This window comes from Sus scrofa, chromosome 8 (genome assembly GCF_000003025.6).
Source record: "Sus scrofa isolate TJ Tabasco breed Duroc chromosome 8, Sscrofa11.1, whole genome shotgun sequence".
In the NCBI taxonomy this organism is placed as follows: Eukaryota; Metazoa; Chordata; class Mammalia; order Artiodactyla; family Suidae; genus Sus; species Sus scrofa.
In genome coordinates this window covers 126115211-126136125 of record NC_010450.4, presented here as the reverse complement: position 1 = coordinate 126136125, position 20915 = coordinate 126115211, and the positions used below count along the sequence as shown (strand labels likewise).

At 37.2% G+C, this 20915-nt stretch overlaps 1 protein-coding gene across 1 annotated transcript in view; it reads left to right on the top strand.

Annotated features, from left to right (window-relative positions):
• The window catches only part of GRID2 (glutamate ionotropic receptor delta type subunit 2), a 1309423-nt gene that overhangs the window by 994492 nt on the left and 294016 nt on the right, over window positions 1-20915 (top strand). The window contains 1 exon segment of the mRNA XM_021100736.1: window positions 2155-2352. Coding sequence (XP_020956395.1) covers window positions 2155-2352 — 198 coding nt within the window.

The following is a 20915-nucleotide window of genomic DNA, read 5'->3' as shown; positions in this document are numbered from 1 at the left end:
TTAAAAAACAAAGCTTAAAAACATTGATCTAGAAGAGAAGTGATAGAATGTAGTAAAAGTTTATTTAGGACATAAAATTTTAAAAGCATGTTCATCAATAATTCATCATCTCACTTTAAAAGAACCCTTACTATAACCATTTTTATTCTGTCCTTTGAATCATTGTAGCTGATGTTGCTAGGAGCAGAATTTTGACAATAGACTTCTAAAAGGGATCTTTTTGCTTAAGCATTTACTTATAAAATAATTTCTAGGGAGAAATACAGCATATTGATTAAGCAAATATAACGATTTAGCATCTTAAACAATTTTTCTAAAGATATATAAATGAAAATGAAAAATATTATTTCCTATGAAAACATACATTGGGATATTGTTTAATACTGCTGAAACAGGAAAAAAATCAGGAGCTTCACAGCAAGAAATTGAGATTTTTTTTATTTTTCTCATGTTCTAGAACCCTAGAGAGTCAGTCGGAGCCTTCTATAGCATTTTAAATGTCAAGGACATAGAATTCTTCTGCCTTATCTCTGTATTATGTGTGACTTAAGACAGTTACCAGAGCCTCTAGCCATTATGTGTTCATTCCCACTGAAAGAAGCAGACAGGACCCAAAAACAGTTGCACAAAGCACCCTGCTTACTTCACGCTTGTCGGAATTGGTCACATGGTCTCACCTTGCCTAAACAGAGACTGTGGATTGTCTTTATTCTCAATGGTGCTAAAATGAAATTATATATATGATTGATGAAGAATGGGAGAATACTATTGGGGAACAAATAGCAATCACCTTCTTCATCTAACTGTTCATTTATTGATATATTGTATTCTAAGATATAAAGAGTTAAACAACACCAATTTTTAAAAAAAGCATCAGTAGTTTAGAAAAACAAGACTTAAAAAATTACAAATACCACAATATTAGCATAGTTACTAATGAGCATCATGAGCTTCTGAGTATGCAAAGTAAAATGGAATAGCTAAATATTTATTTTCATTATTTCAAAACAGGCATTACTGAAGCAAAATGAAGCTTTCTTGGCTCTGAGCAATTTAAAAATTTATCTCATGGTAATTTTTACGGGAAAACTGAATGTTATGGTGGACAATATTCCTATAATAGCTGCAGTGATTTTATAAGGCACTTACTTAGTGTCTTTGAGTAAGGGCCAAAAGCAAAGTATTATTTTACAACTCAATGAAGGCTTTTTTTGTGAGTCTCTAAGGAAAAACGATCCAAGGATAAAATCTTCGGGTATTCTGGCTTAGACCCAGGATATATTTTAACCTGCCCACAGGACTGGATAGACTCTACACATTATGGATGGTTATCTGTAAATATTTCTGTTGCTGAAAGGGGTCTGAACAAGTTTAGGAAATTAAAGAATAGATTATCTAATTTTCCGTAATCTGCCAGCATGTGTCAAACCAATTGAGCTCTCTTAACACCAGGTGTTCTAAAAAAGTGAAAGAAAACTATTTGTTAACTGGAAGAGGACAAAAATGGAAAAAATTAAAAAGAGGTAGAAGTAGAAAGCAATTTGCTGAATTTACTAAATTATACAAATTACCAAAAAGGTAAGCGGATTTCTCATAACAGTAGTAGAGAAACTACTTTTGCAATGAACAGTATGTTTATATTCAAGTTTCAAAATTACTTAGCAAATAACTCCCAGTTAAATGTGGTGTTATACATTTTAGCTAAATTACATGTTCTTTTTTTATCCTTTCAGAGATTTATATAGATTATATACCTGTTAAAATATTTTACACACTTTTGACATATATAGACAATAGTGCCTGAGCATAGAAACAATAAACGCATGATCACGTAAATATGATTTTATTATTGATGCATCTTGGGCTCCTCCTGAGATGGCAAGAAAAATGAATTCATGGTCCCTGAAGTTTTGTAATGACTTTCATCTAATTTTTGATATGGTAATAATTAAATGACAGTTGACAAGAAAGTAGGTGGTTAAACATTGTTTGATGAAATGCTGCCTTAATAACATATAGGTTGTATTTCTAAGTTATTCTCTCACAATGCAAAAGCAATTTTTAGACTATTTGTAAGCAAAGCTCTTTGAAGAATTATCTTTGCCGTAAGGGAGCAGTATGGATTGACATCAAGGATTTTTTCTTTCCATGTAGGAAGAACCTTTTGTAATGGTCTCTGAAAATGTCCTGGGTAAGCCGAAGAAATACCAGGGCTTCTCCATTGATGTTTTGGATGCCTTATCTAACTACCTGGGTTTTAACTATGAAATTTATGTTGCACCGGATCACAAGTATGGAAGCCCACAAGAAGATGGAACATGGAATGGCTTGGTAGGAGAACTAGTGTTTAAGGTAGGCACTTATTTTCCATTTGTTTGTTTGTTTATCACATATCTAAAGCTTGACAATAACCCTTCGAAGCTAATTTCATATAAAATATGTGTAAGACAAAACATTAAGAAGTGGTGGTATTGAATGCAAAAGTCTCAACCAATACTCTTTCATGAAAATTATTTAAAGAAAAATTGATGATAATATAAAGCTAAATTTTAAAATATTTCCGGTAATAGAAAAGTATCTAAAGCAAGGATTTACCTTTGCCAAAGTTATACTCCAAGCATTTGGTCAGGATGTGGTACGTGATGAAATCACAATGCAATTTCCAAACACAATCAATGGCATTGTATTCTTTTAAAAGTGCAGTTTTGAAAGGTAAATAAATAAGATCCTGATCACTTAGAAACTAACCATTTAGTTTTTGGATCTAAATAAGGTTAATCTATCCTTACTTTTTTCTCCTTGTTCTTGCAATTCTTGGAGAAGTGTTTAAAATTTTCTATTTCTGGAGTTCCCATAGTGGCACAGTGGAACGAATCCAACTAGGAGCCATGATGTGGCGGGTTCAATCCCTGGCCTTTCTCAGTAGGTTAAAGATCTGGCGTTGCCATGAGCTGTGGTGTAGGTCACAGACATTGCTCAGATCTGGCGTTGCTGTAGCTGTGGGTGTAGGCTGGCAGCTGAAGCTCTGATTCGACTCCTAGCCTGGGAACCTCCATATACAGTGGGTGTGGGCCTAAAAAGACAAAAAAATAAAAAATAAAATAATATTTTCTACTTTTATCTCCATTTTTGTTAGTTTTTGCTTATTTTTTGGAAGCTCTGTTATTAGATACATACACTTTTTTTTTTTTTTTTTTTTTTTTTTTTGGTCTTTTTGCCATTTCTTGGGCCGCTCCCGTGGCATATGGAGGTTCCCAGGCTAGGGGTCTAATTGGAGCTGTAGCTGCCAGCCTATACCAGAGCCACAGCAACTCGGGATCCGAGCCGCATCTGCAACCTACACCACAGCTCACGGCAACGCCGGATCGTTAACCCACTGAGCAAGGGCAGGGATCGAACCCGCAACCTCATGGTTCCTAGTCAGATTCGTTAACCACTGTCCATGACAGGAACTCCCACATTTTTATTTATTATATCTTCCTGATGAGTTGTTAAATAGTCAGGTTTAGGTCTGTAATTTACTATTTTCTATGTATCCCATTTTTTCCCTGCATTTTTTCTTCTCTTGCCTTCCTTTGGGTCAACTGAATGTCTTTAGTGTTTGATTTTATTTCCCTTTTTGCTTTTTAACTGCATTTCTTTGTATTTTTGCCTGTGGTTAGTCTAGATATAGTAATGTGCATTCTTAACACATTCTGTCTAGATTAATATCATACCATTTCACATCAAAAAAAAGTAATAAACGCACAGCAGTACAATTCCATTTATACCCACTATCCTTTGTGTTATTGTGGTCATATATTTATATTTTATGAATTCCAAAGTAAAATGTCATAGTTTTTGATTTAAACAATCAGTTGACTTTCAAAGGGAAAATGAAGGGGGGAAAAGACTGTGTTTCATATTTAACTATCTACTGTTTGGAGGGTAATTTTTATTCCTTTCTACATATCTGAGCTTCTAAGCTGATATCATTTACTTTGACCTGAAGAACTTCCTTTAGAATGTCTTGAAGTTCAATCCTACAAGTGGTTTTTACTCTCAACTTTAGTTTGCCTTAAAATTTCTTTGTTTACCCTCATTTCTGAAAAATACTATTAGCATATAGCAAACTCTGAGTTGACAGGTTTATTTTTTCTGGATACTCTGGGTCTCAGTGTTTTCAAAGATTTCGAATAGTGACACTGCTGACTTTGATTTGCATTTGACAGGAGCTCTGAGAGACTCAGAATAAAATTGCTTATAGTCAAAATATATTTTTCTTCCCACTTTTTTATTCTATAGTAAGAAAATTATAGATGAAATATTACTATTCCTAAAATCAAGGCTGGTGATTTTAAAGCAAGAGCAATTTTTTGTTTCACAAAATCAAGATGAAATTTATCATTTAACAATTTTCATGCAATCATAAAATGCTTTATTATTATACATAACATTGTATTAGTTTCAGATGTACAGCGTAATGATTTGATATATGTATCTATTAAAAAATTATTACCACAAATACTCATCCATAAAGGTTTTTTTAATGTCCAAGATTTTAAAGATGACCTTCTATTGTCTTTTGCCAAATATTGTTCTGATAGGACATTAGCCATCATTTGTAACTTTGTTCCTTTTTTATTATTGTAGGGGTGGCCATTTTTACAAATCTCTTTTCATTTTTGATGTTTTGATGTTTAGTGATAATTTTCCTTTTATTTATCTTTGTTAGAGGTTTACTGAGCTTCTGGGATACATTTCATTAAATTTAATAACTCTCGACAATTATTTCTACAAATACTTTTCCACCCTCTTTCCTTTCTCCTCTTTATTTGCGGTTCAGAGAACATTCAAGTTAGACCCTAATAATGTTGTTGAGAAGTTACTGAGGTCTTATTTATTTTGTTGTTGTATCTTTTTTCTGACCTTAATTTATTTATTTATTTATTGTCTTTTTAGGGCTGCACCCATGCGGCATATGGAGGTTCCCAGGCTCCGGGTTGAGAATTGGAACTATAGCTGATGGCCTACACCACAGCCACAGCAACATCAGATCCAAACCACGTCTGCTACCTATACCACAGCTCACAGCAACACTGGATTCTTAACCCACTGAGCAAGGCCAGGGATCGAACCTGCGTCCTCATGGATGCGAGTCAGATTCCACTGAGCCATGATGGGAACTCCTTTCTGACCTTTAGATTGAATAATTTATCTTGGTCTGCTTTCAGATTTACTGATTCTTTCTTTGCCATCTCCAATTTTCTGTGAAGTCTATTCAGTAACTCTTTTATTCAAGAAAGCTTATTGTTCAGTTCCAGAATTTTAATTTTTAAAAAATAATGTCTATTTCTTTGCCGAGATCCTTCATCTTTGTAGTCATTATAACCATCCTATATGTCCTGGGTGGTATTTATAATAGCATCTCTAAAGTCCTTATCTGCTACACCTTCAACATCTCTGCCATCTCAGGATAAATTTATATTGACTGCTTTTTCTATTAACCACAGTTCACATTTTCCTAGTTTTTCACATTCCTAGTTCTTCACCTTTGATTGGAACAGAACACCATGGCTGGTACATGTTGAGATTCGAGATTTTGTCTCTGAGATTATATACTCTGGAAAGGATTGATTTTTGTTTCAGCAGGCTGTTAAATTAGTATCTATTTCCCCTGAATTCTGGAGGTTTGATTTTAATTTTTTTTTCTTTCTTTTTTTTTTTTTTTTTCTTTTTAGGGCCACACCTCTGTCATATGGAAGTTCCCAGGCTATGGGTCAAATTGGAGCTGCCGCTGCTAGCCCAAACTACAGCCACAGCAACTTGGGATCAAAGACACATCTGCACATCTGCAGCCTATACCACAGCTCATGGCAATGCCAGATCCCTAACCTACAACCCACTGAACAGGCCAGGGATCGAACCCGCATCCTTGTGGGTGCCAGTCAGGTTTGTTACCGCCAAACTGCAATGGGAACTCCGTGCAGGTTTGATTTTACATATTGGTAAGGCAGGCTTTTTTGATTTTACTTAGTTCCTAGGACAAATCCCTTGGTTTTGGCAATCCCTTTATTCCTAAATATAGCCTTCTGGAGTTTCTTTGGAAAGCCTATTGTTCTTCTCAAGCCCTTCTGATTTAAAAGGACTCAAAATATAAAATCCATCTCCCTTGCCATAGGTTGCAGAAGTAGTCTTTTGTTCAGGTCCTTTAGCCTTTTGGATACTGTTTTTCTACTGATTTTTTTAAATTTTATTTTTTTGGCCGTACCCGTGGCACATGGAAGTTCCCAGGCCAGGATTCAAACTCCCACCATAGCAGCGACCCAAGCCACAGCAATGACAACCTGATCTTTAACCTGCTGAGCTACCAGGGAACTCCTTTACTGATTTTTTTTTTTTTTTTGAGTCATTCTTGTGCATGTGCTGATTAGGAGTCAGCCAAGGATATGAGGGAAGTTTATACATAGATTTTGGGGCTTATTTCTCTGTGGCTCCCTCCCTCCTGTGATTCCCCTTTGGATTTCTGGATACCTTGGCTGCCTCCAACACCATCCGCTGACACATTAAACTAATAAGACTGTGACTTTTTGTTTGAGCTCTACCTGCCTTTGTTGCCTGAACTGAGGTGGATCCTCCATGGATGAACCATATAAAAGTAGATCTCGCCAGAGCAGTTACCATCTTGCAAGGTTTGCACACTCTACAGTTTAGGTCTGCTTTAGATTGACATGCAGTCCCTTTAATTTGTGTCTTTTAAAAATTCGATCCAGAATTTATGCTCATTATTCTTTGTTGGGTGAATTCATAAAAAATTATTCCATCATTACCACAACTGGAATTATTTCTGGAATGCTTAAAAGTATTCATAAAGCTAAAGGATCTAAGTTGTTTACAAGAGATAGAGAAGAGAAAAAAATAAAAGGTTTTGAAGGCAGTGGTAGGAAAAATAAAGGTGTCTTTATATCCTTTAAAACTTTACGGACATCAGTTCATTTAATAAACTATTACGTGTGAAATCATATTATTTGAAAACATTAGTATCAGTATTCTAATAGGAGAACAGGAGTAATCAGTCCTCATCCCTCTTATTAAATCCATGACTACTTATCTTATATTCCTTTATTATAAACCCACAAAACAAGTATTCTGCGTTTGTATTTCTGAAGGGTCCTTTCTGAACTTCCTGAATTGCTTATTTGGGTTTATGTTCCAACTATATTAAAATAAAGGTAAAGAAAAGAAAAAGGCATTATACAAGTTTATTCTATAGAAATAGTATATAAAATCCTTAAGAATTATCTTGCTAAGAAATTTCACTTGCTAAATGAAAGTTAAAAGTAAAAAGCGGAGTTCCCGTCATGGCTCAGCAGAAACAAATCTGATTAGTATCCATGAGGATGCAGCATTGATCCCTGGCCTCACTCCAGTGTTGCTGTGAGCTGTGGTGTAGGTTGCAGACACAGCTCCAATCTGGCTTTGCTGTGCCTGTGGCATAGGCCAGCAGCTGTAGCTCCAATTCAACCCCTAGCCTGGGAACATCCATATGCCACAGGTGTGGCCCTAAACAAACAAACAAACAAAAAGTAAAAAACATTAGCATTAATCTAATTTTGGTGCTATCTTTAATTTAGTTGTATGCTTGCTCCAGTTAATGAAATGTTTGAGACTTTCTTCTTCATGTATGGAGTGAATGTGTGAGTGGGAAGATCACTTCCAACTCTAAATTTTAAAAGCAGTTTAATAATTTATTATAGGAGTTCCCATTGTGGCTCAGTGGGTTAAGAATCCAACTAGTTTCCATGAGGATGCAGGTTTGATCCCTGCCTTGCTCAGTGAGTTAAAGATCCAGCGTTGCCATGAGCTGTGGTATGTGGTATGTGTGCTTGGACCCCACATTGCTGTGGTTGTGGCTCAGGGCAGTAGCTAAAGCTCTGATTTGACCCCTAGCCTGGGAACTTCTATGTGCTGCAAGTGCAGCCCTAAAAAGACAAAAAAAAAAAAAAATTTTTTTAAAAAGAAGTAATTATATAAAAACACCACACAAACAATAGTATGTAGTTCTTCATAAACAGTTTATTTTTAATCTGCCTGGAAGAGCATATTATTATTGTATGATAGCTTAAAATTCAGCAGAGTCCTTTTACAAAGCAAAAATTCAGCCTTAAAGAAGCTAAGTCTGATTTTTAGCTGAGAAAAACTATAAAGTTATTATTCCAACTAGATTTTTATTTTATTCAAGAAGATATTTAGCCATTCTGACTAGGCTTTAAGAAATACTTATTAAGCAGGTAAAAGAGGGGAAGTCTATATGAGAGTTTGCTGGAGGAGGCAGAGAGATGGAAAGAAAATTGAGAATGTGGTATCGTAAAAGCCAAAGGAGGATAACATTTTAAAAAGGAAAGGACAGTCAACACTACAGAATGAATGTAAAAATGCTAAGAGTAAATGATATTCCCCTAACTCTATTCTATTATCAATAGAGATGGGTTGTTCTAATTTTCAGCAACTTAAAATTTCAGTTTGCATATACAAATAGCAATGCAGTAAAATACCATGGAGTAATTTAGGTTATCCAGCAAGACTCATCATATTAAAACTTTTATCAGGCTTATTCCCTTTTGTAAAGCAAAAAACACTATTGAAATGGCATAATAATGTTATGACAGAGTTCCAGAAAAGAGAGGTTATTATTGTTATATATTTTTACTAGTGTAGACATTTTTCTAAGAACGTTTTAAATCAGAGTAAATCTTGCCATTGAATACTTCTATACATGGCCATAAGACCTCTAAAACTAACAAGACTCTCTGCCTTCCTAAAGGGAAACAAAATTTTAAAAGAGATTTCCCAGAGTCTTTGTCATAATGACAATGAAAAAGCACATTAAAAAACTAGTCAAAGACTGGAGTTCCCATCATGACTAAGCAGAAACAAGTCTAGCATCCAGGAGAACACAGGTTTGATCCCTTGCCTTGCTCAGTGGGTTAAGGATCTGGCACTGATGTGGCTGTGGTGTCGGCCAGCAGCTACAGCTCCATTTGGACCCCTAGGCTGGGAACCTCCATATGCCTCGGGTTCAGCCTTAAAACAAAACTAGTCAAAGGGAACATGGGAAGTTTCTGAGTTCATTAATTTTCTAGACTGGCACTGAGGCTTCAAGAATTTTGCTGATTTCATGTTAAAGGGCCTTCTCACTACATGCCAGAACCCAGTATATACATAATTCTTAGAAAATACAGAGTGAGCAAATAATTGCCTAAATGTATATATGGACTCTATTTAAAAGCTAGCACTGTAGCAAAGTCTCCCATTCCTTATCTGTCTTATATCTTTCTGCAGTTAATATGCTCTTAAAATTTATGAGAACACAGATCTGGCCAGAAGAGGTTTCTGTGTGAAATAGAAAAATGAGAGATATGTTCTGCTTAGTACAGGAGAAATTGTTATGAGTTAATGTGGCTGATAAATTATTTCCTCCTGGTTTAAAAGAGCAGGAGAGGAACACAGAGAACTTGATACTATAGAAAATAACAAGTATATCAAGTTTAGTATGGGAATACGAAATTAAGCAAATAATGAAAGAAGAGCAAGAGTTAGCTTTATGTTCTATTATTTAGTTCCTTCTTTAGGTAGCATTCTTTAAAGTCAGCACCTTTCAAAGTGAGGTATTCATACCTTAGGTGGACTAGAAGACTTTCCAAGAGACAAACAGCTACAGGTAGTTTGAAAGCTGATAAATGTCCATATTCCCAATTTCTAAAAGTAATCTGTTCTAAAATGATCTGCAGGAAAATATGACCTTAGTGGTTCTTATTTATCTCATCCCTATTACGGTCATCCTTCTCCTATTTTATAAAAAAAAAAAAAAAAAGGACATCTCTTTCATGCAGGCAAAATATTTTTATGATATGGAGCTCTGGGTGTAAATATTCTCTGAAGCACCAAACTAAGGGACCACAGAAATATTGGTGTTGCTGCAATTCTTTTAAATGTCAGATGGTTTCACGTAAAAAAATAAAAAGCAAAAGTAAAAGAAAGAAAAAGAGCCAAAGTTATCAAATGCTAGCTAATTGATCACAGTGATTTTCTACATATGGCATGAGAGGATTTCAAGAAATTGAGGGACATTGCTAAATTAGCAAACAAAAACTCCTTCCATTTTAATTTATTCATTCATATGAACAGAGTTTTTATAAAATGACAAAAAACCATGGAAATCTAACCTTGATGCTAACTCCTCTACCATTCAAATCATGAACCCACAGAATATCTGAATTAGTTGAAAAATTAAAGTTCCATTCATGTCATAAATAGTTGCATTTCTAATAAAAGTTTTACTTTTGTGGCTAATTGTATACTAATGTAATGATAACTCAATGCAGAAGAAATGTTTTACACCTGAAACTTTATAGTCACAGGTTATTCAACAGAGATTTTAATTTTAATTTGCACACATATTTTTTGTATAATGATTTTTTTCCATTGTAACTGATTTACACTGTTCTGTCAATTTTCTACTGTACAGCATGGTGACCCAGTTACACATACATGTCCACATTCTATTTTTGCACATTACCATGCTCCATCATAAGTGACTAGACATAGTTCCCACTGCTACACAGCAGGATCTCATTGCTTATTCATTCCAAAAGCAATAGTCTGCATCTATTAACCCCAAGCTCCCAAGTCCATCTCACTCCCTCCCCCTCCCCACTTGGCAACCTCAAGTCTATTCTTAAAGTCCATTTGTGCCATATATTAGATTCCAGATATAAGTGATATCATAGGATATTTGTCTTTCTCTTTCTGACTCGCTTCACTCAGTATGAGAGTCTCTAGTTCCATCCATGTTGCTGCAAATGGTATTATTTTGTCCTTTTTTATGGCTGAGTAGTATTCCATCGTGTATGTATACCACATCTTCCTAATCCAACCATCTGTTGATGGATATTTGGGTTGTTTCCATGTCTTGGCTGTTGTGAATAGTGCTGCAATGAACATGCAGGTGCATGTGGCTTTTTCAAGGAAAGTTTGGCCTGAGTATATGCCCAAGAGTAGATTGCTGGATTATATGGTAGTTCTATGTATAGATTTCTAAGGCACCTCCATACTGTTCTCCATAGTGGCTATACCATCTTACATTCCCACCAACAGTGCAGGAGGGTTCCCTTTTCTCCACACCCCCTCCAGAATTTGTTATTTGTGAACTTATTAATGATGGCCATTCTAACTGGTGTGAGGTGGTGTCTTTGGTAGTTTTGATTTGCATTTCTCTAATAATCAGTGATGTCGAGATTTTTTCATGTACTTGTTGGCCATCTGTACATCTTCGTTGGAAAAATGTCTACTCAGGTCTTTTGCCCATTTTTCAATTGGGTTATTGGCTTTTTTGCTGTTGAGTTGTATAAGTTGCTTGTCTATTTTAGAGATTAAGTCCTTGTTGGTTTCATCGTTTGAAACTATTTTCTCCCATTCTGTAAGCTGTCTTTTGTTTTCTTTTTGGTTTCCTTTCCTATGCAAAACTTGTCAGTTGGATTAGATCTCATTGGTTTGTTTCTGCTTTTATTTCTGATGTTTTGGGAGGCTGACCTGAGAAAACATTGGTACAGCTGATGTCAGAGAATGTTTTCCTATGTTCTCTTCCAAGAGTTTGATGGTGTCTTGTCTTATATTTAAGTCTTTAAGTCATTTAGAGTTTATTTTCATGCATGGGGTGAGGGTGTGTTCTAGTTTTATTGATTTGCATGCAGCTGTTCAGGTTTCCCAGCAATAGTTGCTGCAAAGACTTTCTTTTTCCCATTTTATGTTTTTGCCTCCTTTGTCAAAGAACAATTGACCATAGGTGTTTGGGTTTATTTCTGGGTTCTCTGTTCTGTTCTGTTCCATTGGTCTGTCTGTCTGTTTTGGTATCAGTACCACACTGTCTTGATGACTGTGGCTTTGTAATATTGCCTGAAGTCTGGGAGAGAGATGCCTCCTGCTTGGTTTTTGTTCGTCAGCATTGCTTTGGCAATTCTGGGTCTTTTGTGATTGCGTACATATTTTTGATACAAAAATATAACTTGATAAATAAGAAAAGACTTTTAAGCATGCATTTATATTACATTTGGATAAAAATTTTGTGAAAGTGGAATATAAATATAATTCAAAGATAAAATGATATAAATATTCCACTTATTAGAGAAGAGTATGGGGTCAAGTCCCTACAATATTTAGATTCTAATGAGTACATTTTATATAATGAATTAACAATTTTATTTTGAATTTTCAGTATTTGCAACACAACAGACATAAAGTCTTCCTAATTGGACACATAAGTCAGTGTCCAATTAGGAAAACAGAAACCACTCCTGAAATTTTAGAGAAGAGATTTAGTGCAGGGATTGATCATGAAGGCATTGGAAGGAATGAAAAAGCAAAACAGAAGGTGTAAAATGCAGATGTTAGGAGTTGCTAACGCTCCAGTTGAATGTGTATCTGCCAAAGAGGTGTCCCTCAACCAGGGCTGGAATTGCTAAAAATATGCTGTCTCTGACCCAGCAGTGAAGATGAAAACATCCATATCAAGTTTGAGATATGGTGAATGAACTTGGCAAGGGAATTAAGTGAGATGAAAGAGAAGATAAAATGTTCAAGGAGGCGTGTTCATGACTTGTGAGATAGACCTGGATAAAATTTTCAAAAAATTTAGCAGAATGTGAGTATGAGGTTGGAAAACAGGTAAAGTATAAGGGCTAGTAAGATGGCAGGAGGTGACCAGAGTCCGAAGTATAGAAGTTCTAGGGATGAATTGCAGAAGGTAGCTTTGTGGGTTATGGTAGAATATTTGAGGGAACAAAAGGAATTGGGGTTTAAAATGGCCTAAAGTGGGACAAGATAGGGAGAGACAAAAATAGGTTAAACACAGGGGATTTTAGGGCCATGAAACTATTTTTTATGATACTGTAATGGCAGATAAATTACATCATGCATTTATCAAAACCTCCAGAAAGAATGAACCCTGATATAAACTATAGATTTTAGTTAATAATAATGTATCAGTGTTGGTTCATCAGTGGTTACAAGTGTACCACCCTGGTGCAAGAAGTTAATAATAGGGAAAACTGTACTTGAGGGTGAGGGGGCCAGGGAAAGGTGTAAGGGAACTTTTTATACTTCATGCTCAATTTTTCTGCAAACCTGAAACTGCTTTAAAAATAAAGTCTGTTTTTTAAATGACCCAAAATGATAATTGTAAGGGCATCTGTATTGATACTGAAATTTATTAGGTTGGTAGGTTTTGGGGTGAAGAGGGATATCACATGGGTGTCACAGTTTTCAGTGCATGAGAAGAAAATGTGCATTTCTCTGGCGGAAATGCTAAGACAAATCCCTTCTCAGAAGGCACACATGTAATTGGCAAAGCAAAACTGAAGCAAAACGCCTAGGGTCTCACCAATAATGCATAGAAATCAAGTTCCTGGTTATCGGGAAAAACAAGCAAAATTTCATGGCCTCTAGTGAATCATGAAAGTGGCAGAAGTGAACGCTCACTCTGTGGGAACTCAAAATAAGGATATATTTCTGCTCAAGTCATCCTCTAGCTCCTCCACTTTTTCTTTGCTTCTCGTGTTCAACCTCATCCCCACTCCCTGGGATCCTTCCCTGGATAATGGGCTCCTGCTCTAGAAGGTCATGGCACGTGGCTGGCTGAGTTTACATCATACCAGCTAATGACATCAATAGAACCTTCTGATTCTCTAGTGTCCTTTATTAGATAGTGATTTTTATTAAAATCTTCACATTGGCTGTTACTAACCTTTTCCATATTTTTCAAGTCTCCATTCCTAGTCCCACTCTCCATCATTGACACCCTCCTCTTCTTAGTTGTGAACAGCTCATGGTTACTGCAAAGACGATGTGAATCTAGTATGAGTCCTTTGTTTTCTTACTCTTTAACCTCAAGATCCTTCTGCTTATTAACTCTCATCCTTAGTGGCAACACAGGGACTTTAGAGTAAAATAGACATTAGTTATGGGCACAGGTAACACAGTTACCAGCCATAAGAGTTTCATAGAGCTTTTAAACTTTAATTTGGAAATCTTTTCTATGCTGTGTTTTATAATAAAAATAGAACGTCATTGGAATTAGAGGCACGTATTTCATTCAGCAATATACTTGACAGCACTGACAATTAAGACAGGTACCATAGGGAATGAAAAAAAAGAGTAGTTTGAAATTGGCCAAGTAGGAATTTTTAGCACTTATATAGAGCTTACTATTGCCAAAGCAATTCTATATACTTTGCATTTGTTAGCACTGAGTACTCACAACGACCCTATGGGGTAGGTTATTCTACTATCCCAATAGTGTGGATGGTGACACAGAGTTAGAGCAGTAGTGCCCATGGTCACTCAGCCATACTGTAGAGAATTCATGATTCAAACCCAGGCATTTTGGATCTAGAGTCCAAGAGCTTATCCCCCTTAGCAGTTTACAGAGAGAAACAGAGTTCTCATGTGAGTTTAGTCTTAAGAGCATTTTAATAAACCAAGTCACATGGCAGTGAAGAAAATAATACTCAGAAAGAGTTCAGCACAGGTTTCTAAGACCTGCAAATCCAATGAAGGTTCAGATGGAGTTTAGATGGATATAAGTTGAAGGTTAAAAGTAAGATTACATAGAGAAGGATTTGGGAAATGACTAAAAACATTTGCATCTCTAAACCCCTCAAAAATCTCACTTACTTCTCAAAAACCTGTCTATTCTTTCCCTTTTAAAAAAAATTAAAATTCCTTAGAAAGACGTGCATTATTTTCTTCAGTCTATGTCTCATTTCTCTCGTTTTGTCACACTCTATAAAGATCATATTCAGCTTCAATCTGCTTTGGCTGTCCTCACTGACTTCATCTTCCTGTATTTTCAACCTTAAACTCATACCTTCTTCCATAAGGCTTTCAAACAATTCCCATTTCTTGGTAATTCTGTGTTCTGAGTATGTGTATTCTACTGCTTTTCAAATGACACGTTTGAAATATAAATATATGTGTGTGTGTGTGTGTGCGTGTGTGTATATATATATATATATATATATATATATATATAGAGAGAGAGAGAGACACTACCCTTTTCCCTTTTCTTTTCATAGACCTTCTTTTGGAAACCAGAAGACTGAGGTTGTGTTTACTATTCTGTATGCCAAACAGAAAGTCCTATATTCATCCTTTCATCCCCACGTGTTTTTGAATGCATGTTATGTTCTGGGCACTGTGCCTAGCTTCACAAATAAAAGGGAGTAGAATACATTGTCCCTGCCTTCAAAGATCTCACAATGTACATGGAAGAAAAATGTGTAAATAAATAATTAAAACAGTGCGATCAATGCCATAGGGTAATACATACAGGGTGCCATGGCAACCCAGGGGCAGAGTGGCAGCTTCTGCCTGGGGAGTTGAAAAGATATCACATAAGAGGAGAAATATGAGCTAGGTCTTGAAGATGAGTAGGAGTGTGAGAAGCAACAATAGGGATAATTGTAAAACACACTTGCCACGCTAAAGAGATTGGACTTTATCATTTAGCCAGTGAAAGTTATAAAAGGTTCTTACCGAAGAGAAAAGTGGGATTTATGTTTAAGAAAGGTAACTAAGATAAGGGCAAGGAGTCACTGGAGTGGTGAAGGGAGAACACAAATGTCTTCTGCAACAATCTAGAGCAGAATAAAGGGGTGTCCGCATTAAAACAATAGCAATAGGAGATAAACCAAAAAACTGATTTTGAGAAGTCAATCAATTTTCCGAGAAAAAAAGTGACTAAAACTTGGTAAGTTAGAGGAGAAGAGAAAGGAGGTGGTGAGCCTTGGTGAGAAATTTAGCGGAGGAAAATGAGCAGATGGACATTCAATGACAGAAATAGGGATACAGAAGGAGAACAGATTGAGAAAGGGCAGCAGAGATATGGAGCGTGGCTGTAGACATTTTGATTTTTGACTTTAAAGTGGCTGAAAGAACATCCTAACGGAGTGTCTAGGAACAGCTAGTGAATGTGTATCTGGGACCCATGTGAAAGTAGGAATTATTAGCGCTTATATAGAGCTTACTGTTGCCAAAGCAATTCTGTATACTTTGCATTTGTTAGCACTCAGTACTCAGGACTCAGTTGGGACACAGTTTCCTTTTTCTTTTTGTCTTTTTAGGGCCGTACTCACTGTATATGGAGGTTCCCAGGCTACGGGCCAAATTGTAGCTGCTGGTCTACACCACAGCTCACGGCAACGATGGATCCTTAACCCGCTGAGCAAGGCCAGGGATCGAACCTGTGTCCTCATGGATGCTAGTCAGATTCATTTCTGCTGAGCAGCCACGATGGGAACTCCCCTTGTGGAAACTTTAAAATGGACAAGGAATGATTTTAATTCTTAAATTAAGACTAAGCAATAGTAATGGACTGAGTGACTCTCCCAGAGTATGTCAGCTATAGTGAGGCAAGAAGTTCAAAAACTACAGTGGTGATGAGAATGCACATGGCTATGTCTGAATCGTGAGTCTTTAAAACTAATCCACTTGATGGACATATAGGATGAAGCTGGATCGCAGATGTGGGAAATCACACTGTGTGTATGTGAGTAGAAGAGAAAAAAAAATGGCCCCAAATATGTGTTGTTGATAAGGAAAGATTTTAACACTGATGAAGGAGAAGGATGAAAAGAGATCTGTGCAAGAAAATAAATTATGTAGATGCAAATGACTTAGTGAATGGATGTAGAAGCAATTTTCTAAATTTGCAGGTGATATTTAATTGGCAGACATTGCAAACAGTAAGGAGCAATTCAATCAGATAAAGGACTGGCATCATTAAGTACTTGGTCTAATAGGTGGCAGGCACAGATAAGTGGTGAATAATAAGTCTTGAATCAGAGCTGAAGAACAGAGAGTGAATATTTGCCAAAGGGAATGATGCTGTCCAGGAATGGCTTTAAGGTTTAAAAAGAACTTATACACAAGGACAAACAAAAATTCAGTAAAGTATGTGTAGAATTAAAAAGATTTGGTGGGTTATAGGATATAAATTAACAGACTACTGCATCCGTCAAAGCCAAGGTGATATAAAGACTGGTGCTATGATGAGAAAATCTCATAACTTGAGGATATATAAATCCTGAAATCCACTGTGGGCTAGTGAAATGCCATCTATTACTTAGATTTTTATCTGTCTGTAGTCATGGTTTGGGGATAAAATTAATGAGTAAGATAACTTCCAGGCATAAAAGACAGTGCAGTTTGGGTGAGACCATTCTGAGTAACTTTTATAGAGCATTTCTACCATGAAATTCTATGAGTCTATGGACATTATCTTAGGGAATTGTGTTTAGATTGATTGGTTATTTTTTACTTAGGATGTTCATTCCACAAAATAATAGCCTCTGTTAGTCTGGAAATTATAAACACAGAGAAATATACCACAAGCGAAAGAGGAAAATAATTTATTATGGTCTAGGAAGGTAGTTGAGGCGGTAGAGAATGTGTTTCTTCTTTCTCTATATCTGTGCAACGTTGAGAACTTTGCTAAATAAGAAGCTTACCTTTAATATTTAAGAGAAATAGAAAACATCCTTTATACCCCACGAAGCCATATTTGGAATCTTTAAATAGTCATTTACTTGAAGGTACCAACTCCATTTGAGGAATTTGTTTCAAATTTGCATACTAATATCAGAGGAGTATTTGGAAGCAGAACCGTGTATAAAGGATGTTTCTGGGAGTTCCCATTGTGGCTGACTAGTATCCCAGAGGATGCAGGTTTGATCTCTTGCCTCCCTCAGTGGATTAAGGATCCAGCATAGCTGCAAATTGTGGCATAGGTCACAAATGCAGCTCCGATTTGGTGTTGCTGTGGCTGTGGTGTAGGCCAGAAGCTCCAAGTCAGCCCCTGGCCTGGGAACTTCCATATGCCACAAGTGTGGCTGTTAAAAAAAAAAAAAAAAAAAAAAAAAAAAAAAAAAACCTATTTCTGACTTACTCTTACAGCTTACTCCTGACTGCCTTTTGGATGCTTCAGATTTTAATTGTTTTAAGTCTTAATGATTCTGAGTTTTCTTTTGTAATTTGATGATTTTATAGTGGCAGACTTTAAGTAAAGATTTCCCTGGTTAAAAAACAAGAAAACCAGAGTTCCTGCTCGGGCACTGTGGGTTAAGGATCTGGCATTGCCGCAGCAGCTGTGGCACAGGTCTCCGGCTTCAGCTCAGATTCAGTCCCTGGCCCAGGAACTTCCATATGCCATGGATGTGGCCGTAAATAAATAAATAAATAAACAAACAAACAAACACCCAAGCACTTAACGAGACTCAACTGTATCAAAGGGAGTGACCACAGAGGTTCCCAATACATGTTTGAGGACATCTAATGTTTTTCCTACTCATTTTGTTTTTTTGGTTTTTTTTGTTTTTGTTTTTGTTTTTTTTTTGTGTGTGTGTGTCTTTTTTTTTTGCTATTTCTTTGGGCCACTCCCTCGGCATATGGAGGTTCCCAGGCTAAGGGTCTAATCGGAGCTGTAGCTGCCAGCCTACGCCAGAGCCACAGCAATGCGGGATCCGAGCCGCATCTGCAACCTACACCACAGCTCACGGCAACGCCAGATCCTTAACCCACTGAGCAAGGGCAAGGACCAAACCCGCAACCTCATGGTTCCTAGTCGGATTCGTTAACCACTGCGCCACAACGGGAACTCCCCTACTCATTTTGTATTTCACCTAATACCACACAGAATCACTAGGAGAACAGCTAACATAGGATCACTTACTTTTTTTTTTTTTTTTTGTCTTTTTAGGGCTGCACCTGTGGCATGTAGAGGTTCCCAGACTAGGGGTCTGATCAGAGCTGTAGCCACCAGCCTATGCCAGAGCCACAGCAGTGCCAGGTCCGAGCCGCATCTGTGACCTATACCACAGCTCATGGCAATGCTGGATCCTTAACCCACTGAGTGAAGCCAGGGATCGAACCTGCAACCTCATGGTTCCTAGTCAGATTCTTTTCCACTGCACCACGATGGGAACTCCAGGATCACTTCTCCTGGAGACAAACTTTCTGGGAGCTAGTTCTTTTTAACTTGCAGAGAACTTACATTTTCCCCCTGCAGAGCTCTAAAAACGTCTTTAATAGCAGTTTTAAGTGAATTCTAGCATGATTGAAAAGTTTACTGTAATGAAAATAAAAATTCACTCAATTTTGGTCATTATCCTTGGTTTGCATTTTACTGAAATGTGGATTTATCAAGCAGAGATTGCTTCTAAATTCTCTGCCCACAAACAGCCTTGAGATGACTTCTGAGAAAGTTAAAAAAAAAGTCTCTACATGACTAAAAACTCTTTCCAAAGGTCCTTTTCTTTGAAGATGGTAGCATTCCTCTTGGGAATTGTAGAAATGGTATTATTTTTAAATCCCTTTAAAGGCAGCAGCACAATGGGTGAACTATGGCAATTTATAAATAACTTGTAGCTTGCTTCCCACTCAGCATTCAATAAGCTTTTACTGGGGCCTACCATGTAGCTGGCATTGTAGGGAATATATAATATACAGAACACAGAGTCCTAAGAGCTAAGTAGCTTGATGAGAAGTAGGAAGGGGGAGGGAGAGAGAGAGATGCAACATACATCCAACCCTGTCTCTGCTATTGACAATCAACTTCTCACAAACTCACCCAGTCTTGGGATTTAATCATCATCTACAAGTAAACATTGAAATTTCTTTCTTCAGCCCAGATCTCTCATCTGAACGGCGGACTTCACGTTCTTCCTACCACTCAGTATTTCTTCTTAGAAATCTTGCGGGCACCCCAAACATAACATGGCCAAAACGGAGTTCCTGACTTCACCATCGCCCCCAACGTCCTCTGCCCACTGCCTTCCCTGTCACAGTGCATGGCAACTCCAGTCCTCAATTCACTCGGCTCAAAACCTGTGAGGTGTCCTTGTCTTCTTTTTCCTCTCTCAGACCTCATACCCTGTGCATCAACAATTTTTCCTGTCTATAAATCTAAAATATATCCTAATTATGATCTCTTCTTTCTACTCCACCACTACCCACGTGTGCAAGCCACTATTTTATCTCCTTAGAGCTATGTCCATAGTCTCTTAACTATCCACCAGGCTACAGCTTTTGGCGCCTATAATCCATTTTCAATAGAGTAGTATAAGTGATTTTTTATTTTTATTTTTCTGTCTTTTCAGGGCCAGACCTGCAGCATACGGAGGTTCCCAGGCTAGGGGTAAAATCGGAGCTGTAGCCGCCAGCCTACACCACAGCCACAGCAACATGGGGTCCAAGCTGTGTTTATGAGCTACACCACAGCTCATGGCAATGCCAGATCCTTAACCCACTGAGCAAGGCCAGGGATAGAACTTGTGTCCTCGTGGATCCTAGTCAGATTCATTTCATCTGAGCCACGAAGGGAACTCCAAAGTGATTACTTTTAAATGTCAGTCAGATCATACCATACTCTCCCTAAAACCTTGCACTGGTTTTCCACCTTATTCAGTGTGAGAATATTGAGATTCTTACAACTGCCTATGAGGCCTCCCGTGCTCATACATGCACCCTCGTGTCTGTTCATCGCTCCCGCCTAACCCCTTCCCTGGTAGGAATATCGCTTAGAGGAAAATCAAAAGTCAGAAAAATACGAGTAAGAATTAAAAAGCACACACTTACCAAAGGAAGAAGAAATGGAGCTACGAATAATTACTAGGTAAGATGTTGGGAGAAAGAGACTGTACAGAAACCATAAAAGCAAAGAGTTTATCGGATGTAGCAAGTAGAGTATGGTGCGCGTGGCCAACCCCACAATTTGTTCACCTATAACCTTGAGCGAGGTTTTATGTTCTCTGAACCTCAGATCTGTCCTCAGTACAAGGAGGGCAGTGATCCCCTTGTACGGGTTGTGTAGTTAGCCTGTGGAG